The following is a 19,435-nucleotide window of genomic DNA, read 5'->3' as shown; positions in this document are numbered from 1 at the left end:
TTTTTTTTAAGTTTTAAGGCTGAAGCATCTCGCGTGGTAATAATAGTCTGCACGGCGATTTCTTAGAGAGCATGTGTGTATGCGACCCAGCTGCTCAAGAATTTTTTATAACCTTAAAATTAGCATTTTTTTATATATGATTTGTGTCGATGGTCAAATGAGTAATGAGCTCATCGATCATTTGATTTTAAATGGCGGAAGTCGAAATCTCTATTGTATTACATTACGGCAGTCCCGCCGTCAATAACGGAACGAAAATGCTTAAAATCACCCGCCTTAAACAACAGCTGATCACAGTTCACATATTTTATAAACACCATCAAATAATTTTAATGAAATATTTCCTATTACTATTCGAAATTCTTTAAGCGTTCGTCATTTTGATTGTAATCAAGTTATTGAAGGTTTGGAGGAAATAGTTTGAAGGGAAAAGTCGGTTGAATGGTTTGGACAAAATTCTAACTTGCCAAGGTAAATAATTGCCAAACCAAAATAAACTTTACTGCATTGGATTATAGTAACACATATTAAGTTATTTGTTTGATAAGTTTATAGGTAAACTCACAAATAAAAATAGTCAATGTAGGAGTTTTTTTTCCGAAATACATATTTATAACTGTTTATTAAATCAGCTCGCTTTCAACTCGGGTTCTAACCTATTTTCTTTTAAATTACATTACAATTTTGCATACAAATACCTATTTTATTTACAAAATGATATAAATTTTCATAGAGAATTTGCCCTGAAAATAAAAATACACGCATTGGTAATTTATTCAAAATGTCAAAACTAAATTTAACAAAATGACTGAAAAACCTAACTTGACCGCTGATGTCACTATGGGCGCTCGCATCCTTGACTACCGTAACGTCAGGCAATAATACACCATAACACTTTTGTTTTAAGATTAAAAGTCGTAAAACAAGTGAATGCGGGTTACGTAATTTGAATTTTTGAGGATAATTTCGTTGGATCGTTATTTTAAATTTTAATAGACTGTGTTTCCAGAATGTTCGTCGCGTGACGTTTTTACGATGGTATTGCTTCGAATACATTTCAAGTCACTAAGGGATAATTTTATTTGTGATCTCTATTCTCTTACGTACTAGATAACTAGTGTTAAGTTGAATGAAGTAGATAATCGATCGCCATTCCGATCCGGTAGTAGATTCATTCGCGAAGGAGTTACTCTTGAGTTATTAGGTCTCCTTTGGAGGCGCTCGGGTAGTTATTAGCAAATCCCACCCCTCCTGGCTGAGCCTTTGCTCGCCCACCTACCCTGGTGAAACAGGAAAGGCCTCCGGGCCTCCAGTAATCCTTCAAGCATGTTCAGTTACATACGAGGGTTAAAAGGCTACTACTACTTAGTTTATGTGACATTTTTGGAACATTACAGGAGTCATTTAAAGTGTAAAATTTGTAAAAAATATCATAACAAAAAAACTTATTCAGCTGGTATTTGAATGGAGTAAACTTAATTGGTGTTTTATTAAAAACATCGAACTGTTAATTTTAATACCAAATAAAACGCATCCTTAAAATTACAAAGATAAATTTTAATGTTGCGTCCTCCTCCTCGCGTCGTTTCCTCACTGCTGAGGGTCGTGACCATTATAATTCGACATGATTTTACTCCTTGTGATGTCCCGCCAGCGCCTCCGATCATGTAGCGTATTCAGTGAAATATCGCTTAGCTTTCTTTCACCCCTCGTTAAGTTGCTTGTCAGCGGTTTAATAGATAAAAATCTGATAAGTGAATTGCTCAGCTACGTATGCCGCGGTAAGGGTGACAATTCATTGCCGAAATGCCAAAGAAGTAATCTATATCTATATATATATAAAAGAAAGTCGTGTTAGTTACACTATTTATAACTCAAGAACGGCTGAACTGATTTGGCTGAAAATTGGTGAGGAGGTAGCTAAGAACCAGGAGAAGGACTTATGATACTTTTTATCACGTTCCCATGGGACGTAACATAAAACGTGGTATAACAAAACGCAACTGATATGGAAAAAAAAAAATGTGTGCGTGTACTAGTGTACACACGTAAGAAGTGAAACTTGTTTATGGCCTTATTTTTCGAAAAATGATCTACATGCAACTTTCTAGAAATTGGTTAAATAAAGTTAAATTAGATAAAGTTTAAACAAAAGGATTTTATTAACATAGACATGAATACAAAAAAGTTAAATTAGATAAAGTTTAAACAAAAGGATTTTATTATCATAGACATGAATACAAAACAGATGGCGCGTAACGGAAAAAAGTGACGCGTAACCGAAAAATGTGACGGTAAATTTTTTTCCAACGCCGATAAGGAAGTTTCACTTCAATAACAAAACGTAATATATTCTATGGGTAATTATAGTAGAATTTTGAAGTTGACCGGTTGATGTGTTTGAAACAAACCGTGTGGCGGAACAAAGTTCGCCGGGTCCACTAGTTAATAATAACTAGTGGTCCCGCACTAGTTGAAATTCGACTATAATTAATAGAAATTATAAGTTTTAACATTATTATGGTTGTATTGTGAAACACAATTATATTTCTATAATATAAGCACAGATTTCGCCAAAACTACACTATAGATAAATAATATTAAAGACAAACAATATTAATCTATTCTCAATTTGACAAAGACTTTAAACAATAACAAAAGTTTGACAATTGACAATAAACAAAGAGTAATTTATGTATGTGTTGTGTCAAAATTAAATATATCGTAGTGTGTATTTTTTTTATTGATTTAATGTAAATTTTAATGTAAAATTTAATTAATGCATAATAAAAAAAAAATTAGCATTCTGCACATCTTCTCTATATTCTCTATAAGTGTGGGAAATTTCATAATCCTCCGTCCGCGCAATTTTCGTAAAAAGGGACACAAAGTTTTAGCTTCACGTATTAATATATAGATAAAAACATTTCACACGTACATTTGTCACGACCAAAACTCTTTTAAGGTTTTCCTTAATGCGTTCCGGTATGACGGGCGATGGACGTTATGCAATCCAAATGAGACTTTAACCTCATGTCTCAAGAACAGTAGCGCCATTCACTTTCTGATGTCTATGGGCTCCGATAACCACTTAACGACAATTGGGCCGATAGAGCGTTTACTTACCTACGCACAAAAACTTTTTTTTCACATTTTTTTCTACAATATGCAAGTTGGAAGTTACACAGTTACTTTCTGATATTTCATTCTTAACGAATGTAATTTGAGTACACACATTATGGTATATAAAATCCGATTTCATAATGCTATTATAAATAATATTTTTCATCAAGGTAAACTTTAATTCAAATTAACGGTTTCCTTGTAGTTGTTTTAAAGGGAAAATAAAACATTGTTAAAATCAGATTTCAATAATATAATATGGCCGCCACGCACCACAGACCGATGACATTACATTAATTTTCCATATCTGACCCAAGCGAAGGGGCAACGCAAAGCTGCTGTCGTCCAAACATGTCTTGTTGGATCCCTCGGATCCTCTCAGTGCTTTTAGGCCCCTTAAGCACCAGTCACCACCCTCGTCGATTACGACGGACGGACCCTGCCTATTTCTACCGTGAAACAGTAATGCGTTTCGGTTTGAAGGGTGGGGCAGTCGTGTTAACTATACTGAGACCTTAGAACTTATATCTCAAGGTGGGTGGTGCATTTTCGTTGTAGAGGTCTATAGACTTCAGTAACCACTTAACACCAGGTGGGCTGTGAGCTCTTCCACCCATCTAAGTAATAAAAAAATATATGCTAATATGAGCTCCGCGGTGTTGAAATATTGCAAGTCCGATAGTCACAAACATCTTGCCTACGGCTGCTATAGTTTGTCAGTTATACTTTGAAGCTTGGCTCCCGTGTCTCCAGACGCTCAATTAGGCGTAGAAGCCGCATTAAAAAGTACCACGTGAACTCATCTAAAGAGAAAGAAAATCGAACCCTTGTTCTTGTAAGTCGGTTAAAAATAAAACTCTTCCGATGGCGTCGACTAGACGCGAGGGGTCGCGTTGCTATAGATACACCCTTTGATGCCTGAGCGAAGTTATTGACGTAAAGCAAGCAGCGTCCACACTCGCCACACAGCGACCTCTGTGTGATCAGTGCGAGTTTTTTAACTTCTCGATCGCGTTAAAGTAAACTCAAAATTTGTATGGACTTGGAACAACGCCCCTAGCGCCAAACGTACGTAAGTTGTTCCAAGTCCATACAAATTTGAGTTTACTTTAACGCTATCGATAGAAGTTAAAAAATTCGCTCTAAACACATTGATCCTGGCAAATAATTTTAATTCAAGATAGACATTGCTGTTTCTTGGTTTTTCCCTGTTGATGATCAGACCGGTGGTAGACCTACACGTTTGCCGGTATTAGGCTATCAAATTACACAACTAGAATAACTATACTGAGATCTTAGAACTTATATCTCGAGGTGGGTGGCGCATTTACGTTGTAGATTTCTTTGGGCTCCGGTAACCACTTAACACCAGGTGGGCTGTGAGCTTGTCCAACCATCTAAGCAAAAAAAACCAACCGACCTTATTATTCGATACCTACTCTAATAACTAGAGTCTAATTCAGAAAATTTATCTGAACGATGATAAGTATTTAATACATTCGACATTAACAATTCAACATCGACTGTGTGGACTTAATAACATAGATATATCAGATATTATTCTTTTAATATCCGCAAAAAGTAATAAAACATTTAGAGTACTAAGTCTATGGTCCTGTGATTAAGCCGATATCAATACCCAATGAAAGCGGTATGTACTGCGTAAACATGAGATAAATATAACATATGACGCGCGATTTATGTGAAACATCTAACAATTGCTCGACCGTTGGATGGCGGCGTCAGTGGTTTCCTGTAGGAAGCATTAAAATGACGTCATTTACTGTCGGCTTTAGTGCCTTACACCTTTCTGCCCGTTCCTGCTGTGAAACTATGAATCTTTGAATAGGATTTTGGAGTTGAAGTGCTTTAGTCTTCTTTGGAATTTCTAATGAATTTTCACGATTTTTTGCGTGTAAAATATTACTAGGACGAACTTAGATTTAACTATATAAGCTACGTCGTGGAACATTTTCTAGAAAAATACAGTGTCTGTTGTTCAAGACCCGATCGACGGGAAGACTAGAAAGCTCTTTATTGTAGGTGCAGAGTAAAGTATGTCTTTCCTAGTCGACTGTAAGGTTGGTTTTCGTGTGTCGTTTTGTCCAGACAGCGGCCAGGGAACGGGGGAAACGTGTAATCGTTATTCAAACCGGCAGACTACTATTTCGGAGCGCTGTGCGCATGCGCGCGAACGCAGCGCTTTCTAGGTCAGGGCCCCAGTCTGCACAAGAGTCCACACGTATAGACTTATAACAAAACGCCATTTTATACTTCCCGACAAAAAAGAAAACAGATTAATTCTCTTTTTAACGAACTTTTTGAGAAAGATGAAAGTAAGCGAACGAGTGAAACTGTTCCGATATCAAACTGACGGGTTTTTGTTCCGCGTGGCTGACAGTTGTCCGCGACCGGTCCCCAAATAAGTGCCAACAGATAAGCCCTTTACTTTTACTCCGCGGAGCGACTGCAGCGTGCCGGTTCGCGATCGCGCGACATCATAACCATTTATTAGTGGAACGTCCAGGAATGTGTTGTGCGAGTTGTTCCTGCGCCATCGTCGCCGCCGTGACTCACTCGTCTAGTCGTATTTCGGTGTATTAGGGAAGCTAAACGAAGATATAACACGTCGCGTAGGTATAATTCCGTTTGCGGGGCCCCTTCTCGTGTCGTAGCATCGATCCGCGTAAACGCGACTGCAGCACGAATTCATTAGCGCGTATCATTCACAGCCAGCTCTCGGCGACACGTGAACGATTTCACAAACGCATTTGTTCGGCTATAGCTCGGTTTTACGATTGAGCGAGCCGCATTAGACCGCGCTACACCTAAACGGGGCGAAGGTCGCCGGTGTCACGTCAGCCCGGCATCAGGTAAACGCGGAATTGTGCGTGTAAGCGAAACGTAAACACTCGACGACAAAATGCACCGAAAAAACTCGCGCGCTATGATGTCACCGTGCAAACATTAGAACGTGAATCGTTAAATATAGCCGAGTCGGGCGATTCTGTCGAGTTCGGTTCATTGAGCGACGAGCGGGCGCCGCGAGCGGAGCGCCGCCGGCAACGAGCACGAACGACGAGGTAGGGCGCGACCTTGCACCGTCACGCGCTCCCTCGCGAAGCCCGCGATTATTTTCGTCGCATTTTGGCAGCCACGTTTCACTCGTGCGCTCCCGACTCCCCAAGCTTTTACCGTGTTTATTACAAACGAACGTTTGGACTGATTCGGTGTTATTTTTGCAGATTGCGACAAACTCTAGCGGCGCGGCTCGCGGACATAGAGGATATTGTTTCTGAATTCGACCGCGTGTCTGAGAGGATCGACGAGCTCCGACAGCAAATAGAGGTCTCCATCGCTAAAGTCAGAACTTTATACGTGTTCGGCGAAGACGAAGAGGACAACGTGAAGACTTTGACGGCAGAAGTCTCCGAGCTAGTGGAGCGTACCAAAACCTTCACGGAAGAGAGCAGAAAACGTTACGGGGGATCCGCTCCGGCAGACGTTGCCCAAGAATTGTCCGCTTTGGAATTAGCGTCTGAAGCTCTCGCCGCAGCGATGGAAGAAAAGGAAAGGGAATGGAAACGGGCCCGAACTACTCGCACGGAATACTTGGCTGATGTCGAGGATGTGCAGGCCTGGATCCGTAAGGCGGAACTGACAGCGCGAGATCGCACTCTGCCACCGGAGCCGTACAGAGAACGCCTGGTGGCCACCAGGTCCGAGGTGCCAAACATTGCCGATCGCGTCGAGCGTTTGACACGCAACGCTCGCGCCATCGTGGAAGGAAGCCGTGATGCAAGCGAGAGACAACTAGTCCAATCCACAGTCACGGCTCTCTCGGACCAGTTCGCGTCGGTGTGCAGCGAGCTCGAGGCTCGGCAAGCAGCTGTCGAGGATGCGTGTGATGCAGTAGCTAGATTCCTAGCATTGTTGGAGAAAGTTCTCCTCTGGGTCGAAACACAACGTGCTTTCCTTGCGCGGCCTCTCCCATTGGCCGACTTGCAGGAGACGCTACAGAAACAGACTGAATATGGGGTTAGTCACGTCACAAAACACAAGCACCAAGTTATAGAGTTTTTTTTTACTAATATGGTCTTATTCTTTCAGAACGCGCTCAAGAGTTGTAAGCAACAAGCGAAAAATTTAGCAGACATGGCAAAAGAAATAGAGGCAATCGAACGCGTCACGAGTCCAGGAGACTTACCGTCTAGACTGGAAACCGCGGAGAACGCCACCGTAGATGTTGAAAAGAAATTAGCGAAGACGGTCAGTCGACGGCGACAATCGACGCAATTGACGAACAGAATCAACATTAAATTCAACTAATTCGATTTCATTATTTTCACAGAACGGTTTATTACAAGAATTAGCAGAAGAGTGGGAGCGGTGCGAGAGGAAACTGAAGGATGTCGGTCATTGGCTAGAAGCGACAACCAGGACTTTGGAGACGCCTCAAAATGCCAAGAAACCGCTTCGAGACAGATTGGCTCTCAGAGAGAAAATCATTAATGACATTTCCACTCAGAAGACAAAAATATCTTACGCTGTCGAAAAACTTAACGTGAGTTCGGGGGCTCGCGGCATTTTAAAACATTGTTTTGTTTGTTTCTTTTTTAGGACGTGCACAACAGGTCTCTGGGAAAAATATTAACGAGTTTGTCGTCGGTAGGTTCACTTTGGTCCCGATGGTGTTGCGGCGCAGTCCGTGGGCCCTGAAGGCGTGGAGGCCAACGCTCGTCAGTTAACGGAGGCGCTGGACGCGGCGGGTGCCAGTGTCGCGGGACAGGCGCGCCAGCTCGCGGCCGCTCTGGCGCAGGTCGAGGCGTACTGCGTGGACGTGGCGGCGCTCCGTGCCCAGCTGTTGCAGGCGGAGCAGCAGCTGCGGCACGCCGCGCAGCCTAACTACAGCCCACACGATCCGGATCGGGCGCACAAACAGCAACAGGTACGTACCTCACCCTCGCTGACCCCGCGAGTAGGTGGCTAGCGATCTGTCATTCTTAGTGAGCATTTTAGTTTTATTTATCTCGATCCCGGGAGGCTCTCGGTCGGGCGACTCGGGTGGCGGGCACCGCTTCGCTTCACCTCACGGCACCGTCTGGGACGGTGGTAGAGTGTGTTTTCACCGAAGTTCAGTTACTCATCTTTCGTTTTCTTTCTTTTGCCTTCCCTTTCACCCTCACCGCTACTAACACGTCAAACCGATATCCTCCGTTAGGAATGTCGCGAGCGAGTGAAATCGCTGCAAAGTAAGATACAGGCGCGAAATGAAAGAATAAAACTTCTGGTGCAGCGTGGCAGTCCGGACGCCGACCCGCTGCGGGACGCGTAGGCCGTGGCTCGTCCCTAGCTTTAAGTCGACATTATCGTATCTTGTTATATATAAGTGAATCCGTTATATGCGCTAAAATAAACACAAACATCGCAGCCACCGTCGTTTTCTTTCATGTCATTTCTCGAAAGCGTTCACCCTTGTAAATCGTTTTTGTCCGTACTTGCGTATCAGGATATCTGCCGGCGTATCGATGAGCTGAGCGGGGCGATCTACACCCTGGACCCGTACTTCACGATGCCGGTCAGCGAAGAAGTTGAGGAGCGTGCCGCCACTCTAAGCATGCTGGCGTCTAGCGGGCAGAGCGCCCGCGCGCGTCGTGCCCGCTCTCCTGACCGTCGAGACCGCACACTGGCCCCGCCCCCGCGTCCCTTACGACCCCGCAGCCCCGCCTGGGCCCCTGGTGGACTTAGCTACGCCGAGATCGTGCGTGGCTCCAGCTCGAGATCTAGTTCGACGGGTTCAAGGCAGCCCAGTACTCAAAGAATACGATATGATCATGTCGAACATGTGGACGTACAGAGATGCCCGCCTTCCCCACCAGATTACAATGATCCCGAAGTTGAAGTTATAGTGGACCACTCGTGTGTGCGCAATGAGTCCGAAAGTGGCGACCCAATAAAAAGTGCAGTTTATAGTGCGAGTGAATCTCTAGAAAGTGCTATCGGATATCACGTTGAAAAATATGAAGATCGTGAAATACATAGTGATCGAGAGTATTATCCAGAAACTGTGGTCGATACACCAGTTCCCATTCAGAGAGATTCAATTCCTGAAATACAGGAAGACCAGTCTATTGAGACTAAGCACGAAGATTCTCAAATCAGATACGAAAATATTGAACTAAGTTCTCCAAAGCATCGTACTGAATTATCATATGCGGAAATTTTGGCTTTAGGACTACCCAGACAAATTAAGACACAAAGTGTCGTTAATATGCCGAAACCACAAGTAGCTCAGATTGAGTTAATAAAAGAAATAGTGGTTGAATGTCATGAAAAACCTAAGTTTAATGTGCCAGCTGAACAAAAAACTGAGCGCATCGACACGCGTCAAAGAACAGATAGACTTAGTAGTACAGAGAGACCGGCATCACGAAGTCGTTCTAGAGATATGCCTCGGCAAAGGCGTGCACCTGAAAAACGGCCTACTAAGGTGCATGACATTCAAGCAATGAAAAAGAAAAAGACCATTAAAAAAGTTATCGAAGTCCAAGAATTCGACGATGTAGTGGAACCTCCTACCGATGACTTGGTTCAAGGGAATGAGGCAATTAAATCGGAAATTATACAAAAAGATTTTGATAGCAAAATTGAAGAATTAAATCCGAAACAAGGCTCTGATTCCGAGCCAGTTGAAACTTTAGAAGCGGGACTTAAAACTGATGATTCTGAAACACTAGAAGTTCCGGAAGAATCTCAACTAAAAAAATCTAAAAAGAAACAGAAATCTAAGAAAACGAAACATGTAGCGGATGAAATACAGAAAGCTCTTAAAGAACTAGAGGAAAGCAACAGAAAAAAGAAAAAACCAAAGGAAACAGACAGTAATAACTTAACTACTGATGTTACGTCAGTAAAAACAACAACTGATATCGATAAAGAAGAAGTAATATTTTCTGAAGTAGAAACAGGGAAAAAACAACCGAAAAAAAAGAATAATAAAGATAATCCGAGTGATACAAAGCATAAAACAAATAAAGATAAGCGGGATCATGTTAAAGAAGAAATTATTTATGCTGTTGTCAATGAGCCCGAAAAAACATCCGAAGTTATTGAAAAAGAACTATTTGAAATTATTAGAAGTGATAATGTTTGTATCCAGGAACAAGAAAGGGAAGAAAAAGATAATATTGAACTCAAAGAACCAGTCAAAAAATCCTCGAAAAAGCACAAAAAATCTAAACTTAAAATTGAAGATACAAACACCACACAGACATCTTCTGAGTTTTTAAAGACTGTGTGCATACCGGAAAGAGAACCCGATAAAACGCTTGAAACGAAAATTACTTTGGTTAAAAACGACATTCTGACACGTGACAGCAGCTTAGGTGAAAACCTAACTGACAAAGATATAGCAGGAGATTCCAAAGATATACAATCAAGCGTAAGCACAGATTCTTTGCAACAAAACGCTGAATCTGTTGATGTTGATATCAAAGATGTCGAAGTCCAAGGATCTGAGAAAGATCTAACTTGGGAAAATTTAGTTGACCCAAGAATAACGAGCGACTCAACTATTGAGGAACTTCCAAAGGTCGATAAACTTAATACCGAGACATCAGGAAGCCGCAAGAAAAACAAGAAACACAAAAAACAAGTCACGTTATTGGAAGAAAGCTTTCCGAAAATGGATGTAGAAAATAAAAGCGAAAGTACTAAATTAATTTCAATGGAGATTAAAAATCTAGAAATTGAATCTACAAATAAGAAAACAAAGATCAAAAAAGAAAGAGTCAAAATCGGTGAAAATCAGGAAAAACCTGCCGATGTCACAACTGCAGTACAAGAACTCAAAGAAGAAATTCAAGAGGCGCAAGAAGAACATGTAAAGGCAGAAATGGGCGCCGAGGAGTCTTTAAAAGTCTCTAAAAAGAAATCTAAATCTAAAAAATCTAAAACAAAAGATGATGAAATAGATAAAGCTCTGAAGGAGATAGAAAATAGTGAATCTAGTAAAAAGTCTAAAGATAAAGCATCTAAAAGCAAGAGCAAGTCAAAATCTGTAACAAATGTTAAAGACGAAATTAAAGAAATCAAACTAGAAACAGATAGCACTGCTAACAGTGAAAGCTCACCTATAAAAGTCGTTGACTGGAATACGTTGCTAGCAGATGAAGAAGATCTTTCCGAATTTTCTCGCGTTGAAACAATAAAAAAATCGCAATCTGAATTAGTTGTTGACGATCAAAAACAAGTTGCAAGCGAAGTAATGATTTTGGAGGAAACTTCTACCTTATCACCAAAGTGCCAAGGTATAACCGACAAAGATATAGAATTAATGCCTGTTGAAAAAGTAGAGATAACTACAGAAAATGTTGACAAAAATATGACTGAAGATGTTGTAACAATATTAGGTAAACAGATAAATGAAATCGGTATTTCAAGTGTAGCTAATGAGCAAAACAATAATGATAAATACTTTTCTTCGGATGCTAAAAGACAAGAATCGTTTAATATTGTCGAAGAAATCACTTGCTATAAACCAATCGTTCAGGATGTTGAAACACGTACTATCTATTTAATAACGCACGAAGAAAAGAAATTACCGCCTATTCGAACGGTCAAAGTCTTTAGTAGCAAAAGTAATTCTCTAGAAGAGCAACAGTCAATTGAGGAAACTGAGGAAAAAGTAATTGAACACAAAATCACTGATGAAAAGTCTTCCAATAGTGATATATCAAAAAACAATGAAACTGTTTCAGAAAATCTATCGGATGTTATGATTAATAATAAACAGAATATGGTAATAGAGGAACCACGGATTGATGAAAAGATAGAAGAGCTAAACCCAAACACGTCGGAAGCTACAAATGTTTCCGAAGGAACCTTCTCAGATATTTTAGAAGAAGCAATTTTTGGTTCCGTGCAGGACCGAAATAAAAATTCAATTGAGAAAAATAACAAAAAGCAAACGAATATTCCATATCAAGAATTGAAAGAAGAGTTAAAGACTTATTCTCTTGAACTTGATACGCATCAGTTGGACTATGAGTACACTCAAATGAAAAAATATGTTGAATTCGAAACAAACCAAAAGCGAGCAACTACCACTGAAACTGAATCATGTCATGTGGTTATTCCTAGCAAAGAATACGTTACTGTTCAGTCTGAAAACAAAGATATCAGTTCTATAGTAGACTATGAAGACATTAGAGATGCAGAAGTTAATTTGACATCTGACAAAACCAAGGAAATAGATAGCGAAATCACTAAAGCAGAAACAATATCAGAAAATATCTTACCCAAAGAAGGTGAAGATTTCTGTAAGACTAATACTGTAACTACTATTAGCAAGATAATTGATGAAATAACAGATTACACTACTGAATTTATCCATAATGAAAGAGTTACTTCTGAAAATAATAATGGAAATAAGCAAATTGATACAACTGAGACTGTTTCTGAAACAATAATGGACGATGAAAGTAAATCTCTCTTGACTCCAGCATCTTACATAAATAAAAATTTAATGAATGACATATCCAGATATAGCTATTCGGAATTAGCTGATGCTGAATTACGGTTAAGCATGATAAAAAGTAAAAAAGAAACTGAAGAAAAAGAATCTGTTGAACAAACAACACTAAGAACAATAGCCACGGAAATAGATTTCAGTGGCGAAGATAATAATGCACAAATTGTTAAAGAACAGTTCGGATCTGAGGTGGGCATTGAAATCGCTAAAGATGAAAATCAAAACAACTCGGGACCAACTACCGACACAACAAATAATATATTCATTAATGATTACCACGAGCTATCCGATGCCGAAAGTATTTTAGCTACTAATTTGAAACTGAAAACTGTAAACTCTGGGCCTGATCAAATTATTGTCCAAGACTTATCTAACAAGGAAGGAATTCCTACTGCAAAAACACCCAAAGAGGTTTACCTTTTAACTGAAGTACCCAGGCAAAGTTATCAAGATATTACTGATGCTGAGGTACTTTTAGCCAATTTTGTGGAAGGTTCGCGTGGCCGCGATACATTATCGATTAATCCAGAGTTCAAAACTGAGATACAATCCCCACAAGATGCTGACCTCACTGAATCGTTATTAGAGGAAATCGTTTCTGAAACAAAACACGTTGAAAATTCATCAACCACCGAAACTCTTCAAGAAGTATCAACGTTTATCGATAACGAGAAGGAAAATATAGCAGAGAAAGTAATTCAGCCTGAAATTGAAAATACTACAATTACTGATAGTAGTGAAACCCGTCAGTCAGAGGCAGAATGCATCTTTGATGTAACAAGATTTATTCGTCATGAATTAAATGATGCTGAATGCTTGTATGCTATTTCGCGTACTTCCACCGGAATGCAAATGTCAGGTACAGATAACAAAGAAGCCGATAAAGTCACGGAAGCGACAGATTCTTTAGAAAAAGAATCACAAATAGATGTAACGAATCAAATACAGATAGACGAAGAAACCGCAAAAACTGAGGATAAAACTGAGAATATTTCATCAGTATTCGAACCATTGCGTTTTAGTTATCACGAATTACGTGACGCTGAATATATTTTTGCATCGAGGGCTTTACGTGAACCGGTAAACTCTTTAGTATTGGTTGATAACCACAACAATGCCAATATGGAGGAACAAAATCTTGAAAAATGCACGGAACTGCAGAACAGCTTAAGCGAGGATGTCAGCTTTTTAGGACCCGAAGATCTCCATATTCAAAGTCTCAGTAAAACTGAAACCGAAACTCAAGGAAGCGTTCAAGCGATTACTGCTGAATTTATAAAGAACGAACACAATACGTTCGAGAGCTTACCTCAAGACACAGAAACTTGCCAACCAATAAATAAACCCAAATCCGTTGGCTTGGAAAAGATTGAGTTTTCCTTTGAGGTAGATGATCTAACTAATACACCAGTAAGTGTTGTTTACGCCATTGATAAGCAAGATGTAGAAAAAGATGATCTAGTAAATGCGTCTAAAAATGTAGTTGACGATGATATTGAAAAATCATTTGAAATAGTTGATAGCAGCGAAATAGTTGACCCACTTGATGAATCAAAGGATGAAGACGTACGTAACGTCAATGTACTGAATGTTGAAAGCACACCCATTCCACAAACCACCACAGCAATTGAACTTGCTCAAACATCTGGTGAACCATCGTTAGATGAAACTTTTGAAATCGTAAACATCACTGACGAAGAAGTTCAGAAAGATCTGGCTACTACAACTAAAGATGCTTCTCTAATAAATAATGACAATACACAAGATTTTGTGAGAGTAGAAACAAATAATACTGTAGAAAAAAGTATTTCTGACATTACCAAAACTTCTGAAATTATAAAAGACGAGTCGGAAGAAAATATCGTGGAAGAAGACAGTGTTGTAACTATTCCACCAACGGAATATGTTACGGATAAAGAAAACGTGCAACATTATGAAATCGTAAATACAAATAATACAATTATAGAAATAAGTTCTGACAGAACTAAAACTTCCAAAGAATTACCAATAACTGACACTAAAAATGAGTCTCTTGTGTCTTTAGTTTTCGGTGATATTAAAACTTTAGAAGAATCAATCCAAAAATCGTTAGAAATAAACGATTTTGAAAAACAGACAACAAACGTTCAATGCTCGGAATCTGAAATAAACCAAGAAGAGCTGCTAGACACTATAGTCGTAGCACCTGAAATTGTAGATGAAGATCAAAATTATTCATTGATTGAAAGTAAAGAATGGAGTAAACCCGAAAAAACAATAAAAGATGAAACTGAATCATTCATTCAAGCCGAAATATTAACATCTGTAAATCTAAATAAGGAACAAGAAGTTACATTGACCAAAATACTTGCTTCACCTGAAAAAACTACTGTAAAAGAAATCGTGACTCAAACAGACACTGATGTAACGAAAATAGCTGAGAATTTAAATGAAGAAGAACAATTACTGTTAGTCGAAACTAAAACTTCAGAGTTATATGATAAGGAATCGAACAACAATCCACTTGTGTCCACGGGATCCGGCATCTCTTACCCGCTTGAGCCTGGCACTATCTCGGCAGATTCTAGTCAAACTGAAATTTCTGATTCACCCGTTGTCTTATGTCCTGAATCAAATACCAGTGTTTTACATGAAAGTACGGTTGTTATAAATGACGTCACAAGTACGGAAAAAAGCGTAGTACAAAATATCCCCGTAACTGAATTACCTATTATTGAGCAAAATTTGAAATCAAATGAAGTTGCGAACCAAACCGATTTAACTCAATTCGATAGTCCGAGCCATGTAGAGAAATCCCCGATACACAGCCTGCATGATCTCTTACCTGAAATTGATTCAATTCCTGAATTCAGACCTTCCTTCCCAAAATCTGTTTTACACTCAAAACTTTCGGCGGATGCCCCTGAATTTACTCCTTCCTATTTGTATCAAAATCCTGTAAATGAGTCTGACAGTGATGTTACTGATTTCGTGTCTAGTGTATCAGAGGACAGTAAAAAACCAAATGAAACGAACGAGCCGAATGAAGATATTTTAGAGGTTATAATGGAAACTACATCAACACCTACAATCTCGCAATTTTCTTACTCATCGATTTTGCAATCAAAAGCCGAAAAACAGACGACGTCGCAATCGCAACCAGATGTTGTAGATATCTCGGAACAAAAAGAGCCACATGATCAATCGGAGCATGAAAAAGAAGAGAACCTTGAGACCAAGCATAAACGTAACAAGAAAAAGAAAAAGAAGGATGAGAAAAAACACGTATCTCAAAGCATTCGACCTGAACCAATTTCACTCATTTCCGATACCAAAGAAATTTCTTTTGAACCAATAAACGTCTGGGCTAAAGCAGCAGAAGAAGGGAAGTCATATGCCAAAGTTGTTGCTGAACATATTGCTAACAATGAACTGGATAAAGAGACGACAAAGAAAGAAATCCATAAACCACACGAAGTAGTTAAAGATGCACTGGAAACCAACAAAGGAATCGATGTAGTACCTGTACCAGACACAATTCGAATAACAGAACCAGCGGTGGAAACTGCACAGGATACTGAAAATAGTGTGGGTACTTGGGCTAAAATTGTAGCTTCTAAACGAGTATCTCCAGAAAAGACAATAAAAATAGAATTTCAACAATCAGAACAAACCCCAGTTTCGTCGAAAGCTCCAGTCATATTTGTTGACGAATCGGATTCTGATAATAAAAAAATAGACAAAGAAGTTGACGCTGAAGGCTTTATAACGGTCGAAAGAAGCAGAAGATCAAGGTCAAGGTCCAGAGACAATCGCTTGAGATCATCATCCAATATTTCTCAGAACCGTGAAGCTCGTGAAAAATCTGAAAATAGATTTGAAGCACTGACGACTACATTAAAAGTTGAAGAGGTGGAACCAATTGTTGTTCCTGAATCTGAAGACGAAAAACAAGTCTCAAAGAAACAAAGAAAAAGTCGCGCTTCCAAATCGAAAGAAAAAGAAGTGAAACCTCAATCTATTGCAGAACCTACTCCAGTTGCTGAAGAAGATTCTAAGCAACACAAAAAGAAAAATAAACACAAACGCTCGTCGAAATCTAAGGACGAAATCGTAAGGAGCGTTGAACTAACTAAGCAAGAACCTGAAGTAGAGGAAGTAAAACCAGAAGAAACAATGGTAAGATCTGAGGTGTCCTCAACATTGGCTGAACCTATCGAAGAGCCTGAGACGAAAAAGAAGAATAAAAAGAAGAAAAAGGATAAAAAGGCTGAACAGCCTAAGGCCATTGCAGCAACTTCTGAAGTAACAATATCTTCTGAACAAGAAATAGAGACGACAAATAGCACATCTGAATCAATTTCAGGCCCAACTAAGTTAGAATCTTCTGACCAAGGACTAGAGCAGCCTGCCTATCTAACAATAGAGAATCAAGGAGGGTCAAAGGAAAAAACGAAACTCGAATCTGATGTACCACAGAAGCTTCCAAAAATAGAATTGGAATCAATATCTAAAGTTGCACCATGGGCTGAAAGAGAACCGATTTTGGGAGATAGTTTTGAACTCGAATCTAATAGTATACCACATCCAGAGCAAAAGCCATTATCAGTCGAAGAATGCAAAATAATTACAGTAGAGCAGCAAATTCAATCTGATCCGAAAATTGAACCTATATCTGAAATTACAATACATGATGACAAAGAAATAACGCCCGTTGTAACAGACGAAAGTAAACTAAAACGAAAACGACTCGAGTCATGTATTTCAACACCGGATTCCGTACAAACACCTGTTAAAGAAAGAGTATTCTCCGATGCGCAATTCTGGAAAATTGAACCAGACCTCAGTTTACTGGACAGTATGTCTGAAATGATTTCCGTGGAAATTGAGCAGGGAGCTAGTCAAGCTGAAAGTGAGTATGTATCTACCGTCTTCAGTAATTTGCCTTCCGAACAACAAGCAGCAGAAACAATTGTAGAATCCACACCCTCACTCAAATTCATAACTGAAGAAATAAGAACTGACGAAGTGCAACAAAGTAAAAAAGCTCAAGAAGAAAAAATGTCGGAGGAACAATCGCTAGAGAATAAAATGGCTGATTTGCAGAGAGAAATCGAAGAGATGCTCTTACCCGAAAATGATTCTTCTCTCATCAGCGACGACTCACCTAAGGAACTTACCGACACCCAGTCTTCTATGGAATTCCAATATGATGAACTCATTCCAGACAACATTACTCCATCTCTTGCGACACCTGAACCTGAAGATTTGCTACTAGAATCAAAGCCACCAGCTGAAACGCAACAAGCTGACGTCACCAAAATCGATGACGCACACGTCAGTATAAGCATGGCCGATTCTGTGTTGGACGAATCTGAGCCGTTTTCGTTCACGGAAACACAATCTCTCGAATATACAACATCAACGACTCAAGATATTATTTCACCTAGAGATGAAGCCAATTTTTCAGTTGGGAAAAATGAGAAAATCGATTCTGATGAACAGATGATCGGCATAGCTGCTAATTTACAAACAACTGAAAAAGACGAAGTTAAAACAGGCGATAAAGAATCTGATAAAATCGAAACTTCTGGTATTGTAGAGAATGTGAAACGTGAAGACACATACGAAGTTAAAACAGACGATAAAAAGTCTAATAAAATCGAAACTTCCGGTATTATAGAGAATGTAGAACGTGAAGAGACTATTGAACCTGAACTGTCCGATACATTATCTGACGCTGTTCCTATTAATGTTGTAGACCCTATCACTAACAACCATATAAACCTTAAACCCGATAATTTCTGGATAAACAAATACGCAACTGATGATGCCGAATTGTTATTAGTTCAACAAAAACTTAAAAAAGAAAGTACTCCTCCTATCGTAAAACAAAACCAACCAAAAGAGAAACCTATAGATCTTAATTTAAAAACCGACGTAAAAGTCGACATTGAAAACATTCGTAACGATAACAAATTCTGGGTTGAAAAACATTTATACCATGACGCCGAATGCCAATATTTCCTTTCAATGGCCAAAAAATCTAAACCAACATCAGCCGTTGGAGATGATTTTGAAGTCAAAGATCAAAATGACAAGGATAGGGACCCTGGTGGTAGTTCTGGACACACTTCTGAAGGGGAAGAACCTAAAGAACCCTCTGGTTCTCCTTTCAATTCCACGTATCTGTCCATGGACTTACCCGGCGGTATATGTAGTTGGAAAGATCATAGCTCTTACTTGAGCGCCGAAACTCCTTCTGATTCGCTTGATTCAAACGCGGAGGCTCTTCAAGCTTCCGCTACTGAGGATATACTAACAACCCTACCTACAGAACCAGTTGTCCAAACCCCACCCCTACAGGAGCCAGCCATCAACGAGACAACCCGAAGGACACCCAAGGTGACTGATCTCCAAACGTATTGTAAAATTTTACACTTTATAATTTGTGTTTGGCATGATATTATAACTGAATTTTTAATTTCACAAATTACATTATGTATCGTGAGTTGTACAGCTACACCAAAACCGCTCGTCTTGTAGTGCCAACTGTTGGCATACGATGTTAATAACTTAGTATAAAAACGTATTATCAATATCGCTATTACAATTTGTATTGTTACAAATCTAGTCAACCTAGTCATTTCTTTTGAAAACCATTTTTCTACTCTTTGTTAACTTAGTTGATTTTTTCTAATAAATTAAATGTGTGTACGTATATTGTTTTATTTATGTATATCTTTATATATTGTTCATTTCAATACCCTACTACTGTCTGTATGACAAGATTTGGTTACT

General features: G+C 39.3%; 1 protein-coding gene across 10 annotated transcripts in view; it reads left to right on the top strand.

Moving 5' to 3' along the window:
* Positions 1-19,435, top strand: part of LOC101737919 (muscle-specific protein 300 kDa) — a 214,393-nt gene that overhangs the window by 143,883 nt on the left and 51,075 nt on the right. For 8 of the 10 annotated variants that reach the window (XM_062671339.1, XM_062671338.1, XM_062671340.1 and 5 more), the window contains 5 exons: positions 6,369-7,161; positions 7,234-7,392; positions 7,475-7,687; positions 7,796-8,071; positions 8,633-19,039. In XM_062671339.1, coding sequence (XP_062527323.1) covers positions 6,369-7,161; positions 7,234-7,392; positions 7,475-7,687; positions 7,796-8,071; positions 8,633-19,039 — 11,848 coding nt within the window. The remainder of the gene's footprint in view (positions 1-6,368; positions 7,162-7,233; positions 7,393-7,474; positions 7,688-7,795; positions 8,072-8,632; positions 19,040-19,435) is intronic. The other 2 variants (XM_062671346.1, XM_062671345.1) reach the window with 1 other exon arrangement.

Source organism: Bombyx mori, chromosome 12 (assembly GCF_030269925.1).
Source record: "Bombyx mori chromosome 12, ASM3026992v2".
Classification (NCBI taxonomy): Eukaryota; Metazoa; Arthropoda; class Insecta; order Lepidoptera; family Bombycidae; genus Bombyx; species Bombyx mori.
Note: the sequence above shows the minus strand (reverse complement) of the source record. Positions and strands in the feature narration are given on the sequence as shown.